The sequence below is a fragment of the Polyodon spathula genome, chromosome 1 (genome assembly GCF_017654505.1).
Source record: "Polyodon spathula isolate WHYD16114869_AA chromosome 1, ASM1765450v1, whole genome shotgun sequence".
Classification (NCBI taxonomy): domain Eukaryota; kingdom Metazoa; phylum Chordata; class Actinopteri; order Acipenseriformes; family Polyodontidae; genus Polyodon; species Polyodon spathula.
The window spans coordinates 34877895-34905143 of NC_054534.1; the positions used below are offsets into that span (position 1 = coordinate 34877895).

Below are 27249 nucleotides of genomic sequence, written 5' to 3' on the forward strand. Positions count from 1 at the left end.
CCATGAATGACCATCACGCCACCGACTATGACATGGTCAAGCAAGCTATCCTCCGCCGCCTTAATATAACCACGGAGACCCATCGGGCGTGGTTTAGAGAGTACCGGAGAGCCCCGGAGACACGCCCCAGGGTGGTCGCAGAACGGTTGTGCGACCACATGGTCCATTGGCTGACCCCCGGAAAGAAGACCGTCCAGCAGATGGGGGAAGCCATTGTGGTAGAGCAGTTCAGCCATGTGGTCGGCGCGGAGGAGGCTGTCAAACTGGCTGAAGACTTTGAGGACTCCCTGACTTCTGCCCGGGTTGGAATCCTATCTGCCCCTGCCCTTCGGAGCAGCCGACCTCTCCCTCCCTCTCCTCCAACACCACCACCACCACCACCTTCGTTCCCAGGACCCAGACCTCCTAGAGCACCGACCCCATTGGGCCCCCTTGCCTCCGCCCCATGGAGACCAAGGTTGGCCCCCAGCTGGGGTAGAGGTGCTGCCCCTGCCCCGTTGCCATACCAGCAGTGGGACAGATTTTTGACCTATGCCCCCTGCCCCTCCCATCTGTTTCAGGTGCAACCAGCTAGGACATCTGGCCAGGTCATGCCCCGCTGCCATGGAGTGTGATGTGGCCGCGTGCAATTGGGCACCTGAAGCGGGTTAGCGTGGGGAAAATGGTCAGGAGGGGCCTTGTCTGATTAATGTGGTTTTAGGGAATGTGAAAACCCACGCATTAGTGGACACAGGGTGTGAGCAAACCTTGATTAGGACAGCTCTCCTGGGCGGTGTGTCGTGGCGGCCACAAGGTCAGGTGGCTATCTCCTGTATCCATGGAGACATGGCGGCATACCTCACATTAAAAGTATACTTATCGGTAGGACCGATAAAACCTCACCTCGTAGTCGGGGTGGCGGAAAGGTTGCCACACCCAGTTATTCTGGGCTGAGACTGGCCAAAATTCAAAGAATTAATGCAAATAATGGCAGTCTCAGCCACACACGTAAATGCTGCAGAAAAAAAAGGGAACGGATTGGTGATGTGTTTCCTTTTCACCCTGAAATATTTTCCCCTCTTTTCCGTCCTAGAAAAACAAATAAGGAGAGACGGACCGTGAAATGGGAGGGAGCGTCTTTGAGACAAGGCTGGGGTCTGGTGGGAGAGTGCTGCAATGGTAACAAACGCCAGTCAAAGGGAGTGGGAACGCAGTGTGACCGAGAGGGCGAGGTTACTGGACCGACTAGGGCAGAGGTTATTTCAGCCCCTCTCAATGTACCGGACCCGTGGTACTCAAGCGCGGACCTAGTGTGGGGCCAACAGAACGACCCGTCACTGGTGCACGCTTGGGGGCAGGTCCGGTCCATTGAAGGTAAGGATGTTGATGGCGCGCTAGTATATCCACATTTCAATATAAAGGGGCAATTACTGTATAGGGTAAACCTAGCCGCGGGCACAGGACAGCCTGTAACACAATTGTTGGTTCCCATGTCTTGTCGGACCGAGGTCATGAGGCTGGCGCATGATATCCCTTTTGCGGGGCACCTCGGAGCCGAGAAGACGAGGGAACGAATATTGGCTCGATTCTATTGGCTCGGTCTTCATACTGATGTGTCGAAATATGTAGTCACGTGCCCAGACTGCCAGCGAGTAGCGCCGGGTCGAGTGTGCCCCGCCCCTTTGGTCCCACTGCCGATTATTTCCACTCCTTTCGAACGCATTGCAATGGACATAATGGGCCCTTTGTTATCTTCTGACTCTGGGTATACGCATATATTAGTAGTGGTGGATTATGCAACGCGATACCCGGAGGCAGTTCCATTAAGATCCACTAGTGCAGCTGCAATAGCCACCGAATTAGCGCAGATTATGGCTAAAGTAGGGATCCCCAAGGAGATTTTGACTGATCACGGGACCAATTTTTTGTCCAATACGTCACAGCAGGTGTACAAAATATTAAAAATACGTCCCATCAGGACATTTGTTTATCATCCACAATCAGACGGTTTGGTTGAATGCTTTAATCAGACCTTAAAGTCGATGCTGAGGCGATTCGTAACACAGGAGCAGAAACATTGGGCATCGCTTCTTCCCTACCTCCTTCTTGCGGTGAGAGAAGTGCCGCAGAGTTCAACGGGGTTCTCCCCCTTTATGTCCCTGTATGGCCGGCAGCCTCGCGGCATTCTCGACCTGCTGAGGGAGGGGTGGGAGGAGCACAAAGGCTCGTCTAAAAATGTAGTGAAGTTTGTGCTCCTACTCAGAGATCATCTGGATTTGGTCGGTCGTTTGGCCCAAGACAACTTCAGATCGGCTCAGCACCGACAACAGCAGCATTACAACAAAAATGCACGGATTCAAACCTTTCGACCAGGGGACAAGGTAATGCTGCTACTTCCCTCATCAGAATTGAAACTGTGTGCTAAATGGCAGGGGCCGTATGAGGTGATTCGGGCTACAGGGAAAGTAAATTATGAAATTAGACAGCCCGATCGCCGAAATGAATGTGAAATTTATCATGTCAATTTGTTAAAGCCCTGGCAGGCAAGGGAGGTCTTATTTATAGCCCCAGGCAATATGGAGGATGATTTAGGTCCCTGTCCAGAGACCCCGAGCACAAGAACGATTTCTATGGGGGAACAGTTGGTTCCGGATCAGCAAAGAGAGCTGCGTAAGCTTATTGAGGAGTTCAGCAATGTTTTTTCTGATGTGCCCGGCAGAACAAACTTAGTTGAATATGACATTATCTCTCCACCAGGTGTCACAGGGCAAGAGAGACCGTACCGGATCCCGGAAAGTCGGCGAAGTGGCGTTCGCAAAGAGATATGGGATATGCTCGTGTTTGGGGTGATTGAACCTTCCAGGAGCGAGTGGTGCAGTCCGATCGTCATAGTGGCTAAGAAAGACGGCACCAACCACTTCTGTGTGGATTTCAGAAAGGTGAACGCTATTGCTAAGTTCGATGCATATCCCATGCCTCGGGTCGAAGAACTTTTAGACAGACTGGGAAAAGCAAGGTTTATTTCCACTCTGGACCTGACGAAGGGATACTGGCAAATCCCTTTAACCCGCAGCTCCAGAGAGAAAACTGCATTTTCAACACCAGAAGGGCTGTTCCACTTTAAAACCATGCCATTTGGGCTACATGGTGCGCCCGCTGCCTTTCAGAGACTGATGGACCAGGTTTTACGCCCACATCATGAATATGCAGCAGCATATATTGATGACGTGGTGATATACAGCTCCACCTGGCGAGAGCATTTGGCTAGGGTTACAGCCGTTCTTCAGTCTCTAAGGGCAGCCCGGCTGACAGCTAACTTGAGGAAATGTGCGTTTGCCAAAACAGACTCAATATTTGGGATTTTTAATGGGGAATGGAAGGGTGAGACCTGTAGTCACCAAAATCCAGGCTTTGGTTGATGCAGCAATCCCCAAAACCAAGACTCAGGTGAGGTCACTACTGGGCTTAGCCGGTTATTACCGCCGCTTCATCCCTGAGTACGCCACAGTGGTTAACCCGTTAGTCGACCTCACCAAAAAGAGTGCTCCAAATTTAATTAAATGGTCAGCTGAGTGTCAGGGGGCGTTTGATACTATTAAGCGTACACTTTGCCAGGCCCCCACTCTTATCACACCGGATTTCACTAAGAGATTCATCCTCCACACCGAAGCATCGGATGTAGGTTTAGGTGCAATCTTGTCCCAAAAAGTAGCTGGAGTAGAGCACCCGATATTGTACCTGAGTAAAAAAATGCTACCTCGGGAACGCAACTACTCCGTAGTCGAAAAAGAGTGTTTGGCCATTAAATGGGCTACTCACTCTTTACGATACTACCTGCTGGGACACTCATTTGATCTGGTCACAGACCACGTCCCACTCAAGTGGTTAAGCACAATGAAGGACAGCAATGCCCGGATAACTCTGTGGTATCTGGCATTGCAGCCCTTCATGTGCCACATAGTACACCGTGCGGGGAAAGACCACCAAAATGCGGATTATTTTTCCCGGGAGGGGGGAGTAATGGGGAAGGTAGATTTAGCCGAGTGTTCCTTCGGCTCCACTCTGAGCGGTGGGATATGTGACGGAAAGATGAGTTCTGGTGATTAATCTTCCTCCCGACCTGTGAGGGCGCTAAAGAACGAGAGGAGTTCTGGAAGTATCTGGAAGGGCTGGCCTGACGGTTCGTTTCCGGGTCAGGTTAGTGGGTCAGCCTGGAAAGAAGCTCGACTCTGTTGTAAGACCGTATTGATTTGAAAGGTAAACGAGAGGCAGCTGCAAGTAATAAGGCAGCTGCAACCGTTTACCTTGATATCATGCGGGATTACATATAGGGGCCAGGGTAACGCTGATCTTTTCCTTCGTTTGGGTAAACGTTCGGAGAGAGAAGGAGCGAGAGAGGAGCTCTCGTTGTTACAGAGAATTACGTGTTGTGTTTTGTTGTGTTTGTTTGTAATTGTCTGCGTTTTGCACCACCAGACAGTTAACTCACCTATCCGGAGCTGTCGACCAGGGTCAGCACAATCCGGATCACCACTGCATGGAACCGTCACAAAATACAGTGTCTTCACCCACCACAAGCATGTCTGCACTCACCCAGGACTGGTGACCGTGTGTTCGTTTTGTTCGGGACTGTGCCCTATTATTGCTATCCCCGCGCTTTACACATTGTTGTGCATAGCCGGGGATTTATTATTTAACAGTCACCAGACCTGGATTATAAATAAAAGCACCTTTTCCACTGGAAACTGTTGTCTGCCTGTCACTCCTGCATCGCATCACTGCTACACCTGTTCCCCTCCACTAGCCACTTTGCCACAGTCACATAATTTATTCGATCACATTTGTTTGGTTTATCCTTTTTTTTTTTAAATTGGAGTAACAAGAGCCAGACAATTGCTACCTGTTTGATATCATTGCTAAAGAAATATAAATATTTATATTTTTATGGTTTGTAGAAAGGAAAATTTAGTATTTAGTATTTATTTTGTGTTGATACACGACAACCACGAAATCAGCTGCCTCAGTACCAGCAAAAATACTGCCAGCATCTGACTTTTTGTAACTCTGCAATAATGCCAGTCTTTTTATGCAGTCTATGACGTTGTTAAAGTTGTGCCTCTGTTTCAGGCGCAAGTGTGGTATGATTGCCTGCAATTGTAGTTCCAGTCGCCTTGTCTGATATCCAGGAGTTGCCCAATTTGCAGATTTTATAGAATTACTACTTTGGTATGCAATAATAATAATAATAATAATAAATATAATAATAATAATAATAATAATAATAATAATAATCATCATCCCGTGGAGGGATACAGCCCAAGAATGCCAACAGTTGCTGTTTTTAAAAGACAGAGTACACAGAGAGGGCACACTATAGTTGCAGGTAGTTTATTCGTGTATTGATCATCGATGCAGTACAATTCACATTCTGTACAGAGAGGGCGCGCGTGTTCAGTGATTTCCCACCACCAGCTCGCCAAAAAAAAAAAAAAAAAAAAGCAGGATAGATTAATTCCTTCAAAAAAAAAAAAGAAAAATCCATATCCGAATCCGTTCCACTGGAGCAAGTCCTCCACTTCTTAACTACAACCTCAACAGCTCTTTAGATCAATGGATTCACAGATGAAAGCTCGCACAGTGCTAGTGGACAGCCACCGGACAAGTGAATCTTTTCGTTTCGCCGTCTCTTCAGAATATCGCTTTCTTAAAGATGGAGCAAACTAACATTTGATTGGGCTTGGCTTGATCATTGTCTTTTTTCTTCTTCTTCCTCGAGAGAATATATATGTTTTTCTCTTTCTGTAGACTTGTTTAAACATTTTAGTTCTGGACGCCTCCTCCGTTCTCATGAATTGAATTCAACTTTGCTGCTTTTGAAGAAAGAACGCAGAAGGTGTTTTTTTTTTTTTAATGTCTGTGGGACAGAAGCGCATAAAGCTGTAGCTGAAATATGGAGAATATTCTTGGATTTATTTGGCTGAAAAAGCTGGCTTTTGTAGTTTTCTGGGTAGCCTATCTGAAAAGTGATGCTAAAGTGTACGGTAAGTCGTTTTTATTCAACATATGAAGGAAAAAATGATCATCAAGCTAATGTAGGCTACAGTAAAAGTAACACTGTCTTGTCCACATTCCAAAAATATACAATTCCTATCGTAAAACAAGTTGATTGTAAGTCACTGGTTAACCAGCTAATTCATAGCCTCTACAGAAGCCTCTGTTTTGCAGAACTGCAGAAAAACGTTTTGAAAAATGAAAATGCAATTGTAAGAACAGCTGTAAAACTCATTTTCGTTTTCTTTTTAAATTGTTTACATTATTTCTGTGAATATAACACGAAATTGCTAGATTATTTGATTTAAGAGGCCTTTTTTTCAACAATTCAAAATAGCATAATTGCGACGTTGTATGGTGGTTTGGATGCGATTTTATCCTAATAGGCGAGTTGTGTGCTATGGAAGATGCTTTAATTTAGTTAATCACGAGAAGTATAATTTTAACTAATAAATATATCAAAAATGTTGATATAGGTACTCTATAGACCAAAAATAATACTCCGGATTTATGAATGTTGTTATCTGACTTGGCTATGTACCAAATTAATATTGGCTACATGCACATTATAACATTTCCAATTACTCCTATTGATAAACGCTAAGATGCAGTTCAGACGTTGTGTTTGTCAATGTGAACGTGGTTGCTATATATAACTCATATAGTGCGATATATAACTCAGTTTTTTTTGTAACAATAATGATAAAAAAAACAAAAACAAAAACAAAAACAAAAATCAGTGGCAGAAAAAAGTGTTATATATAGTAGGGTAATAAAGGCATGCCTGGCGTATTTTCGGAGATTGTAGTTTAAAAGGATCGCATAGGGTCACATATGACATGGTTTGAAATTGAGTGGTTAAGCACATGTATTGTTTTGGGTTACAGAGTACTTACATACATGCATTATTATTTTAAGTCAGAGTCTCTACATATTCCAAATAATAATAATAATAATAATACATAGTGTGTATTAGTTGCGTGTTAGATGTTGAACTCCTTTCAGCCACGAAGCCCTCCAGAGTGCTATATATTAGTATTCTGCACAAGTGCCGGCTCAAAAGATAATAAAATGCAGAAGATGAATACTGACTGCAACATAGAATTGGCTACGTAAGACACACTAAGAGCGTCTATGCAGAATAAAGAGGAATTTTGAGTAATGACTTCTGCAGGCGTTCCGACAGTTTTTTAAAATTTAGTTTATAACAAATTTGGGGATGAAATATTTATTCGTTCAAATTAAATAAGTTGTAAACAATTATTCAACGTGACACTCCACAATTGTTTATACATCCCGTTCATTTTAAAAGGTTTTAACTCAATCTGTTTTGGTACCTTTTTAAATACACACAATATGTTCAGAAAAATACAAATTATGACTACGGTATTGTGTGCATACATTAATTTTGCAATTGCGTGGCCACCCGAGTGCGAGAGATATTTTTTCAGTAGAAGCAATATATTAGACTACCTTAAAACACGATCATTATAATGGGTAAACGCTGGATCGAAATCTGGCACGAATGAACATTAGTGAAATGACAGCTTTAATGTGAATACTAATGTTTAGCTATGCCGTTAGGGAAGCACGTGCCGTACTTTGACTGCTTACAAAAAACCATTGCACGAGGTTATAGCGTTGAATGGAGTAGTCCTCCGCCGGAGTGGTGCAGTATAAATCAATACCCTGTCACTGCATCCATTTTAAACTTACCGGTACTTTGTTCCCATGTGTATTAAAGCTAGTGGCTACAGGGCTGATCTGTGGTAGTGGGGTAATAACAATAAAAAAGAATGATGTATTGTCCGACTAATGCTGCAACCAATGACACTGTCATAAAATACACATGGAAAGCTTCAACTGTTTGTAAAATTGGGACTTTATTCTTTAAAACATGTTTACATTTTTAATTAAAGTTACTTGACTTGAGTTGCAGAAATATTTTCTATTCCACAAATTTGAATTATGTCAGTTGAGACAGGTTCTGCCTCATGCACAGCCTAATTAATTTGCCTCAAGTCTCATGCACAACCAAATTCGTTACAAGTCTCGGGTTTGCTAAATAAATAATGCATCAATAATCCACTTTCTTGTATGAGGGCCAAAGTGATCATTGATTAACACCGTGTCTTTGTATTTTACCATGTCCCAGGCTGACCCAAAATGGGTAGGAATTATGGATTCCCTATGTCTCTCAGTAATGAGAATGGACTGGTTGAACAGACATTTAGCCATACAACCTTGTGACATGGACTGGGACAGTGCCTACAGTACTATGGGCCAAATTCAGTATAACCTTTAGCTGAGAAAATGTGTTCTAGGGAAACTGTAAATTCATGCAATAACTGAATCAAACTTACAACTGATCCACATTGGCTGTTTATTGAATATTAAGACATTTTTTTTCCTGTTAAAAGACAATTGAATTTGGGCCCCATGACAAGTAAACTGATAACATAACATGGCATGCTAAAGGTTTACTACCCATTATTAACTTTAGTTAACTCCAATACAGTGTTACCACTGTAACAAAAACAGTGGAGCTTTCTGATGCCATTTATATCCTCAGGCTACTACAGGTAGTAAGAAAAGCTTTGAGAAGGGAGGCTTTTCTTCTGTGAGAAACTGTCTTTATGCAAACAAACTGGAAAGAAACAAGGTTTTAATTGCAGAAGGCTTAACTATAGAAACATACAGTAAATTAATGTTATTATACAACTGGCGTTGGACACTGCAGCATGTGAGAATGTATCATAAGTCAAAACAGGTGTTAACTAACTACACAATATGAATTATTTTCTATCCCAGGGTAGTCTCAGCTTAGCTGTTGGGCTAAAATAAGGGAAGGCTACCAGTACATTGATTACAATTGGTGCATTTTTTTTTTTTTTTAAAGATCTGTCTTAAGCATGAGATTATTCTGATTATTCATATCAATGGCTCTGCAGAGATGTGCATACACTTACTTATTTGTCAGTATGACCTTAAGGGATTTCAGTATGTTTACAGCAACATGGTTTGCTGATGCCATGGCTGGTATCTGACCACTGATACTCAACAGTGATTCAACGCTGCATTTTAATGAGACTGCTGCTGCCGACATATATTAGCAACAGGAAGCGTGTAGGCAGAGTGAGAGGAGATGGTAATTAGGGTGACTGGTTTTATTCTAGTTGTCATGCAGACCAATAATTAAAGCAGGCCGTTGCGCACTTGTGTCTCACTACATGTATAGCTTACTACAGTAAAATCCCTGGGCAACAAAACTAGAAATTATTTCCCGTCTTGTTTGTTCTTGTATTTGAGAAATCTCCAATAACCAGTAAAACCTAGATTTGTGGTCACCTGCTCAGCTAAGTTTGTTACCTGTTCTTTCAGCCTTTAAATCCCAGTACAATACAAGTGACTGGCAGAGCCACCAATGTTCCCTCCCTCTGGTGACAGTTTTATTCAGGCTTTAATGTGTAGAACACTTTTTTGTGTAAATGGGCTGCTTTCATCTGCTCAAGGGCTCAATGAATTCACAAATTATTGATACTTCACGAAGTATAGAGAAATGTTATGACTCAATGGGCCATTCTGGAGAGCAGTCTTCTCTGCAGGCTACTCCCATGTTTCTGTTAGGCAGTAAATATTCTTACTGAGGAAAAGTCCTGTAGCCCTGCCGTTCAAACACCCTACAGTGCATTTGTTTCCATACAGGTAAAAATCTCCAAAAGTTTCTCATTCTCTGTGAATTTAATGTAACACCATGGTCTATTTTCACAATGAATATTGCTCAAGAAATTCAATAGTGCTTACCAGGCATTCTAGTACTGTACATGTTCTTGTATTTCATCTCATCCTCAACAGTCTCAAAATCTGTTTAATTTCAGACATTGATCTTCATTTAAACACACCATCTACTACTTGTATATCATGGACATCGTCTTCAGTTCTGTTATTTTTGGCAATCATAACCACAAGGCATACTGGGTACCTTAGTATTTTGTTAAAACCAACAAAATCAAACATTCCCTCAGGAGTGTTGTTTTACAGTTGGACATTGTGGGTGCATGAGGACTGCTGTACTACAGAAAACTATCAGCTGATAGTTACTAAAAACCTTTGACATTTGCTGAAACATTCTGCTTGATACACACTCCTCTAGGTTTTATAACCAAGCGAAAAAAAAAAATCCCAAAAAAACAACAACTGGGCAAAGGCTGTTCTTTATCATTTTGATAAGGCTTACATGGTATCAGATGCTGCATTTGTGCAGTTAATAGCACTTGGATTTGATTCCAATAATACACATCCTAATAGATGGATGCACGCAATTGTTGACTCAGAAGACTGAGAAGATTACAACACATATGTTCCCTTGTGGTGTTTTTGCATATTTGTGTGCAGAAAATAAGCACAGTGTAAGACATAAAAAGAAATGTGTGCTTGGAGTGGATTTTAGGACAAAAATACATGTTTATCTATTGACACCTGTATTTCTTTTGATATTGGCTGATGTGAAATACATTAAAGCTAATGTGCAGGAAGGTTGCATGTTCAATGATAATTGCCTTTCATAATATATGTTTTAATTCTGTGTGGGACAAACGCATTTGAAAGTGACTTATATATCATTATGATTGAACACGCTAGCATGCTGTGATGCAAATACTTTATTAATAAACTTAGGTTTTGCATGTTAAGTAAACTGAGTGTGAAGATAAATGGATAATTGAGTCGTAGGAGAAATAGACTACAGCAAGAAAAGATTGAGTATCATAATTTAAAGCAAGCTTAAATAGATGATCTGTTTTGTTGCCAGTGATTGCAGAAACACTGCTAAAATGTATGGGTTGTAATCACCAGAATGTATGTATTGTAGAGCCAGTAAATGTCACTTTTATGTTACTGTACACTTGTGGCCAAAAATTTTGCATCACCTAGAATAATAGAGACATATACAAATAATCAGAACTTTATGAACATAATTTAGATCTTTTGTTTAACATCACGTAATTCATGGAACAGGAGCAAGGGTTGCGTGAAGCAAGGGTTGCGCAGAGTAAGGGCTGCGCGGAGTCATTAATGTTTAACACAACAGGAAACCCAACACAACTTAAAAGAAAGGAGAGACTCTCTGACAGCACAAGACCCCTCAGATTGCTGCTGTCCAATTGAAACTGGCTGCTGAGGTAACCTTCACAGTAGTCGGCTGTCCAGATGGTAGGGTTTCTAAATCAAAACCAGGGTAGTACACGCATCATCACCAGGTCCCCTGCTGTATGAAACGATATATATATATATATATATATATATATATATATATATATATATATATATATATATATATACACACCTGTTGGTCAGTTTCATTTTATACCTCCAAGTTTATTTTTAATTAATGAGTCTTAAGGTACATTAGTTGAAACAGTATTCACTACTAACCACATGACACCTCACTAATGACATTTGAAAAACAATTTGGGTAAGAGCAGTAAAACACATTATTAACAAACCAGGCACAAGGTATTTTGCTTTATTACAGCAGCCTAGATTCACTCGTGTACCAGTATTCTGCACATGGAAACCACATTTTCACAAAATTTCACTAGTAATCTGCAAAAACAGCATGATTACTTTACGCATAGCTAGTTTAGATTTTATATGTCAACCCCCACCTTTACCATTCATTAGTATGACATTGGGTGAAAAGCCCGGTTTACTCGAGTAAAATAAACTGAGCGAAAGGAAACCCAAAAAAGCATTTTACATGAGACATTTTTCTTGTGTAAATGTCTCGAGTTAAAAATGTAAGGGTAAAAAATGAAATCAAAGTAGAAGGAATTTAAAGGAAGGCAGCAATTGGACACTTAAGAAGCACATGTTTCCGTCCTCTGTGTCTTCTTAGCAAGCTTTAATGAATTGTTTAGATCGACAGCTGGGGCCCTTCGGACTCAGGGGAGTCGAGAGCCAGAGACGCTTCTTTGATTCTGTGCAGGAAGGATTACTTAACAGAAATCTGTATTTCCTAAAAAGTCAATTTTACACAGTGCAGCTAAACATGAGCATCCCTTGCATATTGACCAAGTTTAGCCAACTGGTGTGCCCTTGCATTTTTATTAGACACATTTGCTGAAAGCCCATAAGTAGCGCATTAGAACTTTGGCTTTATGTATATCAAAGATGTATTTAGATCTTTAAAATCTGTAAGGACTGGCTTCTAACTTGTAATGGAGACATTTCTTCAGAGGGTTACATATATACTACTTTTGTTAATGTACAGTAATAACAAAAAAAAAAAACAACAAAAAAACAAACAACCCTAAATTGACATTCTTTTCTTCAGACCTTTTTGGGTATGAAAAGTATTGGCATAGTGTAGTATAGTGTAGTATACAGTAGTGTAGTACAGAGTATGTGTGTCTGTGTGTGTTGGTGGGGTGGGGAGGGGGCTATTACCTAGTAAATAAGCCTTTTTATAGTACAATTATGTTACCTTTAAATATTGTTTTATTGATGCTTGATTAAAAGTAATAATGCAAACCCCATTTTAATTAATTCATATTAAATTATTATTATTTTTTTTATATTGTTTTACACTTGATTAATTCTTTTCCAAATGATTGGTGGTCCCTGGGAGCTCACTCATTTGAGATTCACTAAAGCTTAATTTGAAATGACGTCATATTTTATTCAAAACAGCAGTATATAAGTATAAGTATAAGTATAAAGACGGTGTTGCTCTTCTGACTGCCTTTTGTTGTTCGTAAACTAATAATACAATAGGACATGCTTCTGGGTGGAGAATGAGTAGATCATTATAATCTTAGTATAATTTTCCTTAGTATAATTCCTATATGTTGGTATGACCGTGCACTTCAGTAAATTATATAGTGCGATTTGTCAAATTTCCAGTGGGGGGGATAAAATAGACAAATATTAAAACATCATGGCAAGCCTTGATACATCTGTAGTACACAATTTAAACAGTTAAGAGAATCACTAAGTCACTTATTTATACCGAATCAACTTGCTAAAAAATCTTTAGGAATCACACATTTTCCAAATCTTTCATTATGCCGGATAAAGCAGTTATTATTTTTATGGATACTGTATCAGAGGCAATAACAAAAACTACCTACATTACAGCAACTAAAATAGTACTTGCATTGTGCCATATAACCTCATTGATAACTACACAGAATGTAGCAAGAATACTCGGAACATAATACAATATACATATTTTAACAGCTTAATCTGCAGGAGTTAATTGTTGTTAATCTTGGCCTTTTTTCCTCTGTGCTCAGCGGGTGACTCGTGGGTATCTCAGTGGCTAAAAGTTCCAGTCTTTGGCCAGGGGGCTGATTTAACAAAGCTATTATGGATTTTTAGTATCCTGTCTTAATTTATTTTTTTCTTAAGTATGGCATACACTTCTAATATACACTGATAATAAAAAAAAAAAAGGTTTGATATCCAGCAACTGAATGATATTGACGTAGTTGATTTTGAGTTAATTTGCCTTGCTACAGTGTGTACAGCACTCTCTCTCTCTCTCTCTCTCTCTCTCTCTCTCTCTCTCTCTCTCTCTCTCTCTCTCTCATATATATATATGTATGAGTTAAGTGTCATTTCTGCCACCTCTATTACACACACACACACACACACACGTTTGTATTTCTGTACTTTTTTTTTTTTTTTTAAAGGCATATTTAGTTCTTAAAAAGTGGGGATGTCCCCACAACATTGTTTTTTCATGAGTTACTATCTTTCAGAGGACATTTTCTCAAATTCCCCCCCCCCCCACGCACACAAAATCAGCCTAATGGTTGTATGGAGATACTAAAGACAGAATCAAAATCGGCCAGTAAGATTGCATTATGACTTAATGGTGTCATTTAAACAGCGAATAATGGCAAGATAGTTTGTTAATGAGACTGTATGAAAGTGGATTATAATAGCCATTGCAGCTTAAGAGTACATACAGTACTTTATTCAGTGCGACTGTCCTCTACACTATAGCTATTGCCAAAAGTTTTGTACCACCATATATAATTTGTATTAATATATAACATATTTTTATTTTTATTTTATATTGCCAAAACTGAATTGGCATTTTAAAGCAGCCTGTCATGTTAGCAAAAACCTGTTTAATTACTGGTGAATGACTCAGTTTGGAATGAGTAGCAATGAAGAACAGTGACAACATGGAGCCAAAAAACAGCTCTACAGGTTGAACAAATGAGCGAGAAAGAGCAGCGGGTTCCTTGTGCCTTTTGCCAGATTATTGAGGAAAACTAATGAGAACAGATTCTGCCTAATTATTCACTGAAATTTGATTACAAGAAGCAATATTTATTTATTCATTTTTGTAATGGTATGTATTCTCACTAGCCAATATGACACATACTTTAATTGCTGCCAGTGAAATGATGTGTTAAGATAATTTAAACCAGGTGCCGTTTAAATAATTAAAACAGGGCCTGGAGTCTAGTGAGGATAACGTGTAAACATAATAATGTTCTTCATTTATTTCACCAGGTATAATAATAATCTTTATATCGTGCCCTTCATAGTGGACAACCATCACATACTGCTTTATAAGATGCAAGGCTAGGGTGTGTGATCTATGCAGAATCACTTACAACAACATCTCAACTGAAAGACAGAGCACAAGGAGGTTAAGTGACTTTCGCAGGGTAACACAGTGACTCAGAGACTCAGCTGGGGTTTGAACCAGGGATTTCCTGGTTATAAGCCCATTTCTTTAACCACTGGACCACAGAGCTTTCTATAAATTATTAACTACCAACTAAGGACAGGTACAATGATATACTGCAAAGTAGTAGTACAGGGATAGTGTGTATTGTGTGTACTGGGCCTGTGTAGTACTTGGATGCGGGATGGCCATGTAGGTTGACAGGACAGTAACATGTGATCTGAAGGAGGATGTCTCCTAAGGACATGGTGTCCACTATCAACACACTGGGTCTTTTTTGAGCTCTGGCCACTGAGATGTCAACATAATTTTCTGTAGCACCTGTTTACCATGGAGGATAAGATGATCTGAGATCTGATTAAACCAGGCACCAATTGTCTGCAGACTATATGAATAGGACCTTTTTTTTTTTTTTTTTTTTTTTTTTTAACTTTTAGTCCGTGCTGGGCCTAAGTCCACCAAGTAAAGGATCGATTTAAGGAAAGACAGGTGCAGATAGATACAGGGTCAAATTTGATAAATTAGAGAAAGGTCAGGGGGGGAAGGTAAAGCCTTATTGATCGGAAACAAAGGGCGTGCATTTAGCTTCTTTTTTTATCTATTTAAATCAGCTTTTACAAATGGACTTGGCTTCTGAACACACCAATCAATAGTATGTAGTGTACCAGCAACATACTGTAGAACTAATTGGAATGTGATAAAAATCTATTGTTGCACTGTTTGCACCACAAACAGTTTCTTCTCGTTGCCCGCACAGCTTTGCAAGCTATTCTGTTAACTCTTTCTTTTAGATTGTAAGTGTAAGAGACTTCCGTGAGGATACATCAGCATTCGTGACATATACTAAGTGACAGTAGCTGAGAGTGATCAAGTTTCAATTATGACGCTGCTCTCCTTAAAGGAAAGTAATAACTAGAAAGTAATAACTAATCATTTTTTCTGCATTTGTGTTAAATCCAAAAACTCCCTGAATAGGCACATACTGTATATGAATAAACACACACACAGATCTCTGTGATTCAAATGCAACAGAGCAGACGTGACCGCTGACTACTCCCATTCGACTAAATGGATAATCTTTTACACCGATGTGGCTAATCGTGTGTATATATATATATATATATATATATATATATATATATATATATATATATATATATATATATTTCAGAATTACAGCAATATGGCTTTAAGGTTTACTCCCCGGTTATTTGTTTTATGAGTGTGTGTTTAAGCCAAGAGCATTCAGATGTAACAGTCGATCGTTTCTCTTTATAAAACAGCATGGAGTAAAGTTGTTTAGTTTTCCGTATGTTCTGTGTGCAAGTATACTTACAACTCCATTACAAAATAAAACTTGATTGGAATGGAGAAATGCCTCCATATACTGTATGTGTGTGTGTGTGTATGTGTGTGTGTGTGTGAGAGTGTGTGAGAGAGAGGGAAAGAGAGAAAGGAGAGAGATAGATGTCATCAAAAGTTTGCTTACCCCAATGTGTGGAAGTATACATACGTTGGGGATTTAAACTGTTGACGACTTTGTTGTCAACACTTTGTGCTTAAGCATTTGTTTATTTCTTTTGTTTATTGTTTATTTCTTTTTAAATCAAACCCGATTTCTACCCAAATGTTTATTGTTTCTTGATTATATATTAAAAAATCCACCCAATTCCACCGGATTTTTTCATTAAATAATTCTACCGGATCTTTCAAAAAGCATTCACCCGAATTTGGAAAAAAATGTAACCCGAAAATCAGACGCCCTAATAATAACATAACCAACAAACCCTGCTAAAGGGGACATTTTGCAGCGTTAGCATAATCTTTTTCATATATGGTATTTACTGCTTCTTATAAAACACTATACTACAGCATTACCACATTTAAAATGTAATGGAGACCAGATCACATTGATTGATCCGGGTTAAATGGACACCCCCCGTCTTTGTTCATACCAAGACAATAGATCACTCATTTGTGGCCCCACTGCCCTTAATCTGATGGCTTGCTTGTTATTATGATTTTGTAAGCAAGCAATCTCCAAGTCATGAAATGCCCCAGAGCCTCCTCCACCACAAACCAGTAAAGGTGCAATCAGCAAACGGTTTCCTCATCAAGTATGGGGCGGTGCTTCATCGACAAGAACACTTTATTATCCAAAAGCACGAATCCAAAACAAATGTGTCGAAGCTTTCATATAAAACTCAACAGCATGTGCATCGTAATATAATGTATGAGACATCTTTATTGTTAGACAGCAAGAAGCAAACAAATGACCTTCAAACAAAACAGGTAGTAATATAAGATATGCGCCTGTCACAGAGACCGCCGAAGTAGGCGGTGTCAGAACCAGGAAGGAATGAAATCAAACAGGACGGATGAATTGAAATGATGATGGCGCTTGCTTGTGCCGGTTTATTGTAAATAAAAGGTTTAAACACGAAAACAGAAACACGGCACTCTACGCCAAAATAAAAGAGACAAACGAAAACGGACTATACTTAACACAACGGTGCACGGACAGACACACTGACAAACACGGTGAGTTGATAAATTAACAAGTATCGTGCTGGTCCCACCAGCACGCAATAACAATTGTAAATAATTTCTCACTCCCGTTCTCCAATCACCGAACACCCAACCACGAGTATGTGAAAACATGCATCTGTATATACTGTTGTGCTGGGATTCAATTACTAATTAATTATTCACTTGAATCCCAGCACGTGAATTAATTATGTGCAACCTCGTGCTCACATATTAACTACTTTATGCACGTGAAGTGATGTACAATCCCGTGCCTAAATACAAATATACATTTTAAACACTTGTGTTAGACCCGTTTATATCCCGTGTACCAATGACTATACACCAACATTTAATAAACCACACGCAACATAACAGATAATATACACAGGGGCGAGCACTTTGTCACAGCGCCAAATAGGGAACCAGGAGAATACATAGCTTAGTGATTGTTGAATTGAGGGTTCAAATACAAAGATTATGTAACTATATAACTATATAATTCTCATTCTCATATAATTCTCTCGGGTAGTTTCCCTTGCTTTAATCCAAACCTCATGGATCTTGGAATTCCAGGACTTCTTATTGATCTGTTACATCTTTCCTACAATATAAGTCTTTATATAAGTTTTGCACGATGGGGTCCCATATAATCTGCAGCTGTTACTATCAAGGAAGTCTTATTATGTCTGCTATCATAATAATCTACAGAGAAGGGTTACATGCAGGTTTAATACTGTCTTGGTGCACTGACCTTTAACTGACATCACAGTCACAGATAGGAAACAGTTCTGTTTTAGAACTCGCTGAAGGCTGGCAGGAGTTTGTATTAAACATGAATGGGCACTGATGAAGAATCAGTGTGGTGTTCTTGTAACTCAGTGTGGGCTTGCAGTGTCAGAAATATTACATTTTCAGTAGCTACAGTGCTGCAGTTTGGCAGATTTGTAAGCACTTGGCTTCTTGGCAAATAACAAGGTTAGATATGCATGTTGTTATCACTGCATGATGTATTTCAATTACTTTAAAACCTGTGAAAAAATGGGTTTCAAATTGAGATTCAGTCTGTTTATGATTGAGCATTTACTGATGTAAAGTCATTTTTATCTGGCACTCATCAAATTTCAACCATGATAAAAGTCATTTTTTTGATACTGTTGGTTTGCTGTAGACTAAATTAGCACACTGTGGGGTACATGCACTAAGCTGTTGCAGCTGTCGCAATAGTTGCAAACCAGTTGCAAGCAGGTCAGAAATCTATTTGTAAAAATTTGTTGCTGGTCCCTTGAAATTCGTATTAATGAGAATTGACTGTCTTCTTGTAAGTATCATAACTTGACAATATGGCACCATGATCTATACTGTGTTACTTGACTAGGCTACTAAGTAGGCCAAGTTAATAATAATAATAATAATAATAATAATAATAATAATAATAATAATAATAATAATAATAATAATAATAATACAATGCTAAAATCATTTCGTTTCAATTTAAAATAATCTTTTGTTCGCATTGTACACCAATGTGTACAATACAGTAGCTTGATTTATTTTGTATTACTGGTAGCCTACAGGATAAAGCTAGGTATTTGTTTAATTTTACTACTGTACAGATTTTTATTTTTTAAATTCACTTTTCCTGATTTTTCTCCCAATTTTTGGAATGTCCAATTATTATTTAACCTGGCTTACCGCTGCAACCCCCACACTAACTTAGGAGAGACAAGGACGAGCACATGTGTCTTCTGAAATGTGTGCCGTCAGCCATCTGCTTTTTTTCACTCTGCAAGCCTGCTGTGCAGCCATCTCAGAACCTATAGCGTTGAGGATCATGCTGTTCTGAATTGTGTACAGGCTGGCCGGCAGGCACTTGTCCAGCCACAGGACTTGCTGGTGTGTGGTGAGCCAAGGACTCCCCAGCTAACCAAACCCCTATCCCGCCCGAGCAGTGCCGCTCCCAGGGAACTCCTGTCCACTGTCGGCAGTGGCATAGCTTGGATTCAAACCGCCAGTCTCGAAGCTGTAAGTTGTAAGGAGCATCCTGCACACTGGGCGGTGTGACTTTACCAGATGCGCCACTCAGGAGCCCCCCAGATTTATATTTTTTCATTATGTAATGTGTAGCCTACCCAAACACATTGGTGTTATTTCAGCACAATGATTTATACATTTAAAAGCACCAAAATGTATGTGTGTGCGATTTTTTTGTATTTTTTTTAAACTGGACACCTCCTTATGTCAGGCAAACATATTCGTTTAGCGAGGGGCTACTGTATGATTATGAAAAGCTTTTTGATAGAAACACATTTTTTACTTGGGGATGAATGTGAGGGCCCCACTATAGAATCTGATGGGATTTAACTGCCTTTCATGATTTATTTGAAAAAATGTTGCACGAATCTCGCAATGCTAGAGGTCTTTCTAAGGTGACACAACAGATATTTTAATTAGTATATTGCAGCCCTCTTTATTAACATATTTTTTCTTAGTACATATGACAAAATGTATACTTTGCGAATTGTGGCAAAAGAACTGCAAATTGTGGTATGTTTGCACAGCGACTGGCCCATCTTAGTGCATCTACCCCACTGTGGCTTCCAAAAATGCAAACATCAATTCTAGTGCCTAAAGCATTCTTAATCTTCTTAAGTGGCCATAACTGTCAGAAATACACAACAAAAATATCAAGCTTAATGCCTAGCTTGGGGTCAGTAGTTTTTGAGGCAGACAAAATCGGAGCATGCATATTTATTGAATTTATGTGTTCACTCCCCCTGTGTAGTGCTAGGGCAATACACCACGGTTTAGCATTACCCCTAATTCCTTCCTATGCTTTTCAAATTGCATCCATTACTTTAGGTTACTGTCTTTTCCGGTAGCATATTCAGAGGACACTGCAGTCCTAAACCGCTGTTGTTCTCATAGTGACTTTGAAAGAAACCTGGGATGGGTAACCGGGAAAGCTATTGAAAATTGAATAGATTTTTTGTCTCCTTGATTTAAGATAATCCAACATACTGAGCTACATCCACATGGCAAAAACCCTGAAAAGATCTAGCAATACAGGGGGTAAAATACTGACAAACATAAAGTCTACCATCTGCTTTAAATGGACAGCCATTCCGGACTGGACAGTCTCTGTTGCGGCTCAATACTGCAATTTCAGGGAAAAAATAAAAATAAATAAATAAAAGAAAATAGAGGGAATAGTAGCAATATACATGCGATTCACTTGTTTTCCCCTTTTTTGAAGTTAAACATACATCCGAATGCATGAAAAAATTGCAGTGGAAAGGTTGAAATGAAAGATCAGGTTTAGTTCCGGAGGCTGCACTCTGTCTTTTTCCCACTCTGTCAGATTAAAACCACAGATGGGTGTGAGTGAGCCAAACTTAATTAAACAACTTTCTGGGGAAGTGAAGCTGAAGTGGCTTTGATTTTAATCCAATTGGGTTCAGCCAGCATTGGTAAAGATAGAGCAGTTTTTCATGCCTCCAATAGATGTCCAAGTTGTGTCCAATAAAACTTTAGTTGTGCTGATGAGCCTGTGGGGTATTGTCTATTCATTTCTATTAGCTTTAATTAGAGCAGCTCTGTAAAATTGTTCCTTTCCCTGTTGTGTGAAAAATGCTGAAGTTTATTACAGTTGACAGTTTGCATTTCTCAAGCAAAGTGAGATGGAAGAGGACCATCAGAGGACCAAGGGAAAGGTGGTCATTTTTATTACTTTTATTTATTATTTTCATTCTAAACTAAAATTTTTATAAGGACCGGAGAGCCATTACATATCGTGCCATCATTTCGAAGTAAGCGATGAGGTCTTTCCCCCCACTTCAGATCTATAACTATCGTCTCCCTTGCTGGATTATTTTTATTATGTGTATAAATGCGCAATTCCTCAAAAGGAATGGACTCAGAGTTCAGGGGTCGACTGCTGTGTTTATGATTTTAAACTACAGTATATAAGCTTGAGTTATTGCAGTTAGCCTTAGGTGTTGGACTTTTGGATAAAATAAAACAACATCAACAGCATACTGTATGTACAGTGTATAATGCCAAATGTGAAGTGTGGCAGTTCAATTATCTAAGTCTGAATATTGGGTTGATATGGAAAACCCCAGTAGTTGTTGGTTACAGCACTATTCTTGTGCATGGGTCATTCAAGTACTTTTCACATCTGTTTCAACAGTGTACACTATATTATTTTAAATTAAACTGTAGTGTCAGTAATGAGACTCAGAGGCTTGGCGCTGCAGTTTAGCACTGCTGTTCACTTTTAATAACAAACACAAATAACAAAATAATAGGCACAAGGGCCACAGCTGTGCAGAGCTTTCACTGAGCTTTGAAAACTAAACAGAATCACACCGATTTAATAATAATAATAATAATAATAAAAACACACACCTACTCCTTCTCACAGACAAATCATTTCTGGTTGTTTTTCATACAGATGGCCACTCCCCAAATAGCACTAACTGGAGAATGGCCACACCTGTGATTGCTGGCAGAGATATAAATTAACCCCATCCCTGCCAAACCAATATTCCCAACACCCAGACGCTTATTGCATTTAGGGCTTTCTTCCTGCCAGCTAAACGTTTACTGCAAGATGAACTACAGGCTTTTAATACTCGAAAAAAGAGAAAAAAGTACCATGAAAAACAGTACTGTACGGTTTAACCTTGTAACAGGGCGAGCAGCCCTGTACAGTGTTTATTTTAGAACGGGGTCTCCCCCTCCGCCCCTGTGTTAATTTGTTTTTGTTTATTGATTTATATTTGTAGTTATAGATGACGGCGAACCGCCGTGTGTTTTTTTTGTTTATTATTTTGTATGACGGCACAGCCGTGCATTTTTGTGTTATTGCTTTAAAAATGTATTTATTATAAATGATGGGCCTGTATTTTGTTTGTGCAGCGTAGATGAGAGAATAATTAAAACCTGTGCAGACGGTGGCCCTCTCCCGAATTAAGTGACTAATTTGTTGCTAATCGGGAGATGGTCACCTGTATAAATACCTGCAGCTCTCTGCACTTGGGGTGGGTGTTCAGAAGCGGAGGGCGAGAGGCGAGAGGCAGAAAAAGAATATAAGGATCGGTGAAAGCAGCTGCTCAGCCTGACCTTAGCGTTTATTTTTGTGTTCGAGATTTGTTTTATTTCAAACCTTTTATTTTGCTCTGTGAGCAAGTGTTTATTTTTGTTTGAATATTTTATTTGTTTTTTCTTTAATAAACGGCGCACGCGTCACTGCATCGTAACTTTTGTTTTTGTTGTGCTTCCTTCTGGTCTGGGTCATCGCAACGCCATTTCCTGCCACAAACCTGTAAATGTGTTTTGTTTTTTTGTTTTTTGTGGTTTATTGGATGCATGGGGTAGGACAGATAAAAAATGGTTTCAGTTGTATCATACAGCCAGATCTTACAATCAACTATGGAAAACTTTTAATTTTGTGTTTGTATCCGTGATTCTGGATAGTTCTGAGCGGTGAACCCTAACAGTGTTACACATGCATGTCTACTGCAATAGAGAGAGAGAGAAAAATGACCTCTTTTGCATGTGCAGCTTGCAAAGGCACATCAAGTTATAGCTATTATCACTGACAGCAACAGCATCAGACGGGCACTGTGTCTATAAACAGGACAACATCTTCTACCTTGGGCCACTGCAAGTTAGATTAATCTTTCAATTTGGGAAGACTGTCTTTAGTAAAAAGCCCTGAAACTCATCTCGTGTGCACTATGGCACTGCATACGAAATATACTGTGTTCAAGATATAATCAAGATCTGAGTTCTGGCCAATGGAAAACTGGCATCTGAGTGAGTTGTCAGGGAACGAGAAAATTGGAAATGGAGATTGTAGGACAGACTACTAATACTCAATGGAAATGTTCTGCTCCTGGCTACTGAGATTATTCTGTCATTGATTTTAGCCTGTAAGGAGAGAGCTTGATAATGTTTTTGCATGTAGAGAGACAATATTCAAGCAACAGTAATTACTGTGGGTGCAACACAGTGATTTCTTTTAAACACATAAACCAGGAGCATAGCTTGAAGATGTGATAGATGTCTGGAACATCAGATATAGATTTACATATGTTTCTTGTTCCTTGAGCTCCCTTAATACTGTAAAACTGAGTTACACTTCTTTACACTGTGTTAATTTAAGGATGAGTAGGATAACACAGCAATACCGTTTTGGGGTTTGAAGCAATAATTGCTTTTTCAGGATTACCACGCCGACAGGCTTTCTTCCAGAAGATAGCAAATAAAATAGGCACCTACTTCTTACTGGAGCATTACGTTACAATACATATTTTTCTATTAAGTATTTTTTGCTGTTTTAAAACACCAAAGTAAATCATTTGAACCTGAAAAAAATTGTAGAAAATAGCTTCACATCTTTTTTCAGACAGAAAACTCAAAAATTTTCAAGACAGAAAATTCAGTCTTGATGTGCACATTTATATATTTTTTTTTGTAATAGTCAGCTTTCTAAGAAAGAAATAGCAGCTGCCAAGAACAAAAATGTCTTTGTACCCAGAAGCCATTGTCTGTTCAAATAATAGCAGCTATTTCTTGTCATACTACAAACATTCAGCGTTTTAATCTCGATTAACCTACACAGAAACCACATAAAACCTGTCACATTCCATTCCTCATGCTGCCTGAAAGGTCTTTTTGTTTGCCATTTAAAATCCTTTTTGACTCTATCCTGTCCCTGATTTATCCCACCTCTGTGGACTTCACAGGCTGTGCATCTCCTTCATCCCCTTTTCCATTTTATTATCACACACTTATCTATTATTCTGTCGATTTCTTTTCATCTCAAATCACCGGCTTGCCTTCACTCACCTATCTGTCCATCTCTTTCTGTGATAGAAAGCCTGTCAGAACAGCGCTTGAGTAGAACTGCTAATGCAAGGTCAAGATGCACAGCTCTTCATTGTGGGGGGGGGGAGCAGTAATCCAGCAATAGGAATTTTATACAGACACACATACTAGCATGGAATGACTGAGTGGACCCAATGCTTGTGGATGACCAAATAGTCTCTTCCTCACCTAAACTGCAGTAGGTACCCCCACCTAAAATTATGTTGACATTTATGACATTTACTCAGAAAGACATGTTCAAGTATACATTTGTAAGTTTATGGGCAAAAAATACAATTAGCTTTCACAGAAAATAAAGATTTAATGGTTTCCACAGCACTGGTCTGTGGTATCAAGCAGAAAACATGGAATTGTAACAATGGCTTTGTTTCAAAATATTTAATGCAGTCCAATACTAAAACGAACATTACAACTGTGTCATGTCACCATGGTAATTTATTTACTAGTCAGTATGTACCATGTCAAGTATTGTTGATTAATGTTGATAAATATTTCTAAGACATTCTGCATCATCAATAATAAACATTAAAGTAAATACAGCCAACAAAACCACAAGCAGAGTCATGCCGGTTACAGATTGCTATGTAAAGTTTGGGCTCTCTCTTTCCCCAAAAACACATCAGTAAACTTCAATATCAACCAATGGCACTGTAAAATAATTATACTGTATCCTAAAATTTAATTTGAACTCCTCTAAAGTGTTTTGCCTGGCTTTTGCAGATCTCTTAGCCACATGAAATGGCAGTCTCCTTACATTATCCTTCTGAGGGTCCCAGACTCACTTAACCTCAGTGGTTAATAAGAAACAAAAGATTAGGCTGGATGTGTTCCCATATAGGAAGATTACATTTGGTTCCTGACACAAATCGATTAGTGGATACCTCAAGTGTTCCAGCCCCCCCCCCCTCCCCTCCTGTCTGCCTAATGAGTTTATCATGCAATAATGAAGCTCCAGCCTTCATCTGAATTCCACCAGCAGAGAACAGCTCTGGCTCTGTGCTCTGCGTCATGAGCTATGGACATCCATCGTGAAGGAGTAGCAGGCTTTTAATACCAGGCAGCCAGAAGAGTCACTCAAAGGAGAATTATTCAAACTTTGTTTTACCGTGTCCTTTCTGGAAGGACATGCTGATTTGGGGGGCTGGTTGTGGTGAGGGTTAAAAGGTGACCAAAGGAATTGTAATGCAAGTGGGCCTAGAAAATTAACAATGAATCATTTTCTTTATCAACTGGCGTGTTTGTTTAAAAGACTTCAATACGTACTGCTAGGTAGCATTATATTCATGGTTGTATATGGTTTCAGCTGCTGTATTTGTTAACTGAGTCAAAGACATTTGTATCTTTGTATTCTGTTTGCGGTACCTGATACAAATTACACTTGTCACCTATCACTGTAATGAAGTGTATTAAATCATTAACAACCTAAATACCCAATACTGTAATTACATGTGCATTTACCACTCAGTAACAACAAAAACTAATGTGAGGTAACCTCTAGGAACAAAGGATATAAACAGTTTTGTTAAAGCCAAATGTTAGGGTCGGTCTGGAAAGACAATTTTCTGTTTGTTTAGAAATATTCTGGTTTTCATCCGATAATTGATGGCAGAACTCAATTAGACAAAAGTTTCAGCTAGTGCCATCATCAGTGCACTAATTAACATTATATTTAGTGGTATTATTATATCAGTTAGGTAGAGGTGGTTACTCCCTATGGGGGCATAAACAGCACCCATTTTAACAGTGTATGACATGAAAGTGCAAGTTAACAAATGGTAAAAAAAGAAAGGGTAGATTTATTGGAAAAGTGGTGGGACTTTGTTATGTGCAATGTAGGAATAATCAGTCGTACATTCTGCAATTAGTTTTTGATCTTGTCGTTTAAAAAAGTCATTTGTCCAGGTAAGTCAGATTATAAAAATGATGCATGTTATCTATATCAATGATCAAGTTGAGAAAGATGTCATGAAACTGGTGTTAGTCTGGTGTTATCACTTATCAAACCTATGCTTACAAAATTTTAAATATTATCATTTTTTACATTTCAATTCGTCTGTCAGTAAGATAAGGCAGGTTTGAAATAACTGATGGAAACGAAGCTGGTGCTTGTTAATACTTTCCCGGAGGTTGTAAGTTAACATGACATGTGTCAAAAGAGATGATCGTAGTTAATGATGAGTAGGCTCATCAGATTTAAGTTTTGATTGTCATCATATATCTGCTTAGTAGTAGCCCTGTCAAGAGGAACTCATTACACTGCATTTGCATACAAAAATGCACATTTTCCGGAATGTCACTTGAAAGTTGTAGCAGCCTGATTAAATGTATATCTTTCATATTACAAGCCTCTGCTTTGTCATTAATGACAGGTTTTAATTTTGTATTAACTAAAGTTGTAATTACCATTACCATGTAATTACCATGTCACCACGTGGAGGGGTGCTTTATTTTAATTGCTTTTTGGAAGGCAGAAACAGTAATGGAAAACAGATATGGGGAAAAAAAAACCAGTACATTTACATGACAAAACTGAATCAGAAAAATGATTTTCTTAAAACATCACTTTTCTGTGTTTACATGATTAATGATAGAAATTCTAATTAGAATTGAACTGTATACATGGATTGAACTTTTCGGAAAACACAAGATATTTTCACATGCAAAGTACGATTTGAAGACCGGACATTTCTGTGACAGATAGGAGACCAATCCAATAACTCAAGTGCTTTATTGAAGTGTCAGGTCTTAAATTCAAAGATCACTATCCTATACCTCTCTTCAGAGTCCCCACAATGTGCAATCAGCCTTTCCAACAGCTCATCCTGTTCTATATTACCACTTTCTTTTTCAGACATTAGTTTAAATTATCACATGATTTTAAAGCTGGAAAACATTTGCTGCTTCAGTATGGACTATTAACAAATACATACAGACTTTAACAAATGTATTACTTTATCCCTAACTAGACAAATGGATGCATGCAGACTAACTACAGATTATTATTATTTTCTCTGTTGTCTAAAACCATGTGCATGGGCAAAAGGGTCAAAGTGTGCACATGCACAGTATGCTATTTCAATAAGTTTTTA

The 27249-nt window shown here is 39.0% G+C and overlaps 1 protein-coding gene across 1 annotated transcript in view; it reads left to right on the forward strand.

Moving 5' to 3' along the window:
- Nucleotides 1-5613: 5613 nt before the first annotated feature.
- The window catches only part of LOC121317892 (netrin receptor DCC-like), a 267527-nt gene continuing 245891 nt past the window's right edge, over nt 5614-27249 (forward strand). Inside the window, exon 1 of the mRNA XM_041253988.1 lies at nt 5614-6020. Within this exon, the coding sequence (XP_041109922.1) occupies nt 5930-6020 (91 nt within the window). The 5' untranslated portion in view covers nt 5614-5929. The remainder of the gene's footprint in view (nt 6021-27249) is intronic.